General features: G+C 56.9%; 1 protein-coding gene across 1 annotated transcript in view; it reads left to right on the plus strand.

The window, feature by feature from the left end:
- The window catches only part of LOC147016247 (uncharacterized), a 5530-nt gene extending 2266 nt beyond the window's left edge, over nucleotides 1-3264 (plus strand). Inside the window, exons 1-2 of the mRNA XM_085849090.1 lie at nucleotides 1-1119; nucleotides 1336-3264. The exon at nucleotides 1-1119 is cut by the window's left edge and continues 2266 nt beyond it. Of these exons, the coding sequence (XP_085705216.1) occupies nucleotides 1-1119; nucleotides 1336-1809 (1593 nt within the window). The 3' untranslated portion in view covers nucleotides 1810-3264. The remainder of the gene's footprint in view (nucleotides 1120-1335) is intronic.
- The last annotated feature ends 1736 nt before the right edge of the window (nucleotides 3265-5000 follow it).

Here is a 5000-nt window from a genome sequence, read left to right on the forward strand (position 1 = left end):
ACGACGATGGATGCGAATACACAACACATGAACGAGAAGATGGATACAAATACAAATGAAATGAAAAACGAAATGAACAAGCAAATAAACGGAATGGAAGCAAACATGAAGGAAGAAATGAAAAAGTTCCGGGGTGAGACGCAGAACATGGGCCGATGCCTGCAGGCGGGCATGAAGGCCGTGACCAGGGAGCTGGGAATGGCGACTTCACGTGTGGGAGCAAACGAGCTGGGTGGGGGTGCAACGGCTGTCGGGCCCGCGGTGGAGGCGGGTAAGGAAAAAATAATTCGGGGGACGTGTTGGGCGAGGGTCGTGACGGAAAAAGTGACGGTAACTGAGAGGGAAAAACTAATTGGGGTGACGGAGACGTGCACGAGGGAGATAACAAGGGAAGAGACGGAAATAATAGATGAGACAAGGGAGGTAAAGGGTGAAGAGTTGGCAGAGACACGGGAGATGGGAACGATAGAGGGAAGACTACACGATGAAGACGGGGTAAGTGACGCGCACGCACACACGGAGGTAGTGGAGGACAATGGGGTTGAGCTCGCGGAGCGTGTTGGGACCCGGTGCGAGCACCTGGATGGCCTCCTCCAGGAACGAGGGGAGGGAGTATGCCCCCTTGAGGCGAGTCACGACCAGGTGAGTTCGGTCGTGCTTTGCGAGGTTGAGGGGACGAGTGCTGTGGACGGGTGCACGGAGAGCTTGGGGGGTATAGAGGCCCCGGAGACCCTTGTGGGGACACGAATCCCCAGTGTGGTTGTCCCTGTGTGTGTGGTGCAAGGTGTGAGTGCGTCCCCGTGTGTGGAAGCGACCCCGTGTGTGAGTGGTGTGGTGGCGATGGTGCCAGAGTACGTGCTTCCCAGCACGCCGTGTGTGGATGAGGCACCGTGTGTGAGAGAGGCCGTGTGTGTGGATGAAACGGCTAGTATGAGTGAGGCACCACGTGTGAGTGGTGTGGTGGCGATGGTGCCGGAGTACGTGCTTCCCAGCACGCCGTGTGTGGATGAGGCACGGAGTGTGAGTGAGGCACCGCGGGTTAGTGCCCCCGCGTGTGTGGGTGAGGCACCGTGTGTGGAAAAGGCCGTGGGTGTGAGTGAAACGGCCTGTATGAGTGAGGTACCGCGGGTGAGTGCCGCCGTGTGTGTGAGTGAGGCACCGCGGGTGAGTGCCGCCGTGTGTGTGAGTGAGGCACCGCGGGTTAGTGCCCCCGCGTGTGTGGGTGAGGCACCGTGTGTGGATGAGGCACCGCGGTTGAGTGCCCCCGCGTGTATGAGTGGGGCACGGTGTGTGGAAGAGACCGCGTGTTTGAGTGTCGCCGTGTGTATGAGTGAGGTACCGCGGGTGAGTGCCCCCGCGTGTATGAGTGAGGCACGGTGTGTGGATGAGGCACAGCGGTTGAGTGCCCTCGCGTGCGTGGGTGAGGCACCGCGGGTGAGTGCCCCCGCGCGAGTGAATGGAGCACCACGTGTGAGTAGTATGGTTTGTGTGAGTAGTGAGGCACGCGTGAGTGAACGGCCGTATGCAAGGGAGACCGTGTGTGTGAGAGAGCGGTATGTGAGGGAGATGTCGGTCGGCATGCGGGAGCACGCAGCCGCGTCTCCCCGTGTGAATGTGATGGAGTGGACTGTGTGCGTCGTAACACGCAGGTATGCGTGTGTGGAATGGAGACGACGACGGCGACAGAGGAGAGAAAGCCGAGTAGCGGCTGTAGTTGTTTCGTGGACCGTGCCGGGTTCACCCAGCAGTGAGCACGCGGTTCGTGCTGTGCAACGCACGAGACCGCCACGTGCTCGCTTGCGAGAGTGAAGTCCCGGTCCGGAAACGCACGCGGTGGATTTGCCGATCCCGCGGACGGACAAAGTTTAGGCAGGTAAACGGATTTGGACCGGACGGGTTCTCCACGCGATCGTGCGTGTTAAGCTCCAACGGGCAAAGCACATGTGTTCGCGTGGGGAACCCCTCGAGACGTGTGGCTTGTGTGTTTTTTTTTTATGCGCACGGTGACGTCATGGCTGCACGTGGGGTTGGAATCCGGCAGGAGGGGTATCTCTGCCGGATGGTCCCGTCCAAGGAGGGACGAGGAACACGTGCAGCTGCATGACGTCACGGACAGGTGCAAAGTGCGCGAGCTCTGAGTTGCCGCGCAGGTGCTGCGCATGGAAAAAAAAAAAAAAAAAAAGCAAGCCTCACTTTCGGGTGTACAGGATTCCTGGGCAAGGGGTGAAAGACCCCCTTACCCTGGGCACAGGATGGAAACAAGTTAGGGGGAAGGGTTAGCTTAGCTAGACCGACTTCATGGGGCAGGGGTAAGTCCTCATGGAGTCCGTGGAATGGATTAGTTAGAGGGATTGTAGCCAGATTTAGGTTGGGGAATAAAATGATTTATTTGGAGACATGGACAGACTTGTGAATGTGTAGAGGGGACGTAGTTTAGCTACGTAGTGTTAAAAGGAACGTGCTACTAGTTTAAGGGACGACGTGGGAGCACGAGTTAGTTAGGGGATGTAGTTAGAAGGATGGCAGAGTTCAGCGGTGTGTGTGTTGAAGAGTTGAGAGGTGAGTACATGATGAGTGAGTGAGGCCAGCGGGTCTGTGTGTGTGGAGTGAATGGGGAATGCATGGTGCGATGAGTGATTGGGGGGAGGAGTGACTCCCGCCCAAGGGACCCCGGGGTCAGTGTAGAGTGAGTTAGCTGGGTTAGTCAAATTGAAAAATGGAGGTCGTTTTGTTGTTGGTGGGAAAGTAGGCTCGAGACCCATTTGGAGGGGTGCAGGAGCCCTGTTGACGGGCTTGGGAGCGTGGCTGCGAAAGGTGAGTATCGCTGAGTGGGTACCCCGGGCACCAGGCTAGTCGGCCGCGGTAGGCCATGGGCCCATGGGGGGCCGGGATAGAGTAGTGGGCACGGGTGCGCCTGCTCGGTGCGGGGGCCCGGGGCGCCATTAGCCGCGTGGGCAGTGTTGTGGGCACGGGTGACCCTCGGAAAGGGGCCCGGGAGGCCGGCCTGCCACGTGTGCGTTTCAGGGGAGGTGCCATGGGGGGCACTCCCCGGTGTTAGGGAGCTGGTAGGCTCGGAGGCAGTGTAGTGCCCGGGGGTGCCATAGCGGGAGATTCGGCAGAGGGTCGTGCCTGCCGGAGGGAGCCACGTGTCCCAGCCAGGAGACCGTGTGAGGGCACGGAGAGAAAATTGGGGGGCGAGGCCCGAAATTGTGAGGACACCAACACAGGCGACGGGAATCTGGGTTGTTAGAACCAATAGTTTAAGCGAGGCGCTTGTTGAAAGCCCCGGGGTAGTTTAAGAGTTAATGGTTAGGGTAGATTAGGAGATGTACCCTCCGCACCATCCATCCCCTCGCTCTCGTTGTGGGCCGCTGGACCCACTTTGGGTTAGATCGCCGCACTCTGGGTAGGCCATTCTGAGGCTTCGTTGGGCCTCGACACAGGACGTTAGCTCTCCCTTATTCCCCTCCGGGAAGGGAACGTAGGGGTTGGGAGTAGGCTAGGTGACAGAATAGGTTAGCCGAACAAGGACGATAAAGGGGGTTAGGGGACGATTTATAGTGGGGAAGTAAAAATAAAAACAATAAAAAAATAAGTTGGGGCTAAATTGGGGTTTGACAAATTAAGGGAGTGGGTATGTACAGTGACAGGCAAAGGCGATAGGTGGGAGGGAGACAGGTAGGTAGGTCCGAGCCCGCCTTCCAAGTGGCCAGCACCACCGCACTCCCTCCACCAACCTCCACTGAACGGCAAAGGCTGGCCAACTTCATCGGCTGGCCGTGTTTTGCTTCAAGGCGGAGGCCGGCCAACTTCATCAGCAGCTGTTGTTTTGCTTCAAGGCCTGTGCCGGCCAGTTCATCTGCCAGCTGTGTTTGCCTGCAACGGTCTTCTTCTGCGGGCTGTGTTTGCCTGCAGCGGCCTTCTTCTGCGGGCTGTGTTTGCCTGCAGCAGCCTTCTTCTGCGGGCTGTGTTTGCCTGCTTGCCTTTGCCATGCCATGCCCACTGCCCACGTTCACCAGTCCCGTTCAATTTTTGCTTTCCCCCCCCTGCTGTTCATTTCCATGTGCGCCAGGATCAAGGCAACAGTTTGCAAGCTGCAAGAGCTGCCCTGTTGGCAGCTACAACACGGGCCTGCAGGGGCGGCCCGTGCACCGTGTTTGTGTCCATGCATCCATTCGTTGTGTTCATTGCGTGTGCCACGGAGCTGGCACGGTGACTGCGTTTGTGCAGCCCATGCACCGTTGTGGTTCACTGCGTTCAGCTCAAAAGGGAAGGCCTTGGACTGCGTGTGAGCAGCCAGCCACGTTCCCTGTCACCTGCATTGTTTGAGCCAGAGACTGCATGTGGGCAGCCTGGCTCCCTGCTAACTGCTTTCTTTTGCAGAGTTCAATGATCCTGGGCCATGGTTTAGTGTAAAATTTGTAAGTTAAGGTTAAGATGTACTGTACATATGAGTGCGACCCGGCATGTCTGTCTTAGCGCCGGCAATTTTATTTAAGTCGTCCGTGTGAGTGAGTTTGTTTAGGTAGTTACGCAGCCCTCAGGTTATTTATTTTGGGGACACGAATACCATGAATGTCGCACTCAGGGATCCGTAGGTAAAATGTACTAGGGGAAAACTACACATGATGGCACACGAAAATTTGACGACTCGGGACGAGTCTGTAAAAAGGGAAGGGGGTAGTGTTGTGGTTACCAGATTCGCAAACCACCATTCAGGTCCCTTAGGTGAGGTATCTCGGTAAGTGCATGTGTAGTTAGGCCCAAACCCGTTGTCTAGTGGGAATACATGTCATTTATACGTGCTGCGACTCTTCAGGATAGCCGTTTTTCTTTTACTATCTTTATTTTGGACCAACCGCCATGATCACAACCACAACATCAACCACCGACCCCAACCACCGCTTCACCACAACCGCCACGACCTTCACGCACACCTCACAACCGTAGCATCGCCACCGTTCTTGCCCCGCTGTGGGTACCGGTGTTGGACTCATGCA

The sequence above is a fragment of the Eptatretus burgeri genome, chromosome 12 (genome assembly GCF_056783735.1).
Source record: "Eptatretus burgeri isolate ZD-2024b chromosome 12, Ebu_testis_v1, whole genome shotgun sequence".
NCBI classification, from domain to species: Eukaryota; Metazoa; Chordata; class Myxini; order Myxiniformes; family Myxinidae; genus Eptatretus; species Eptatretus burgeri.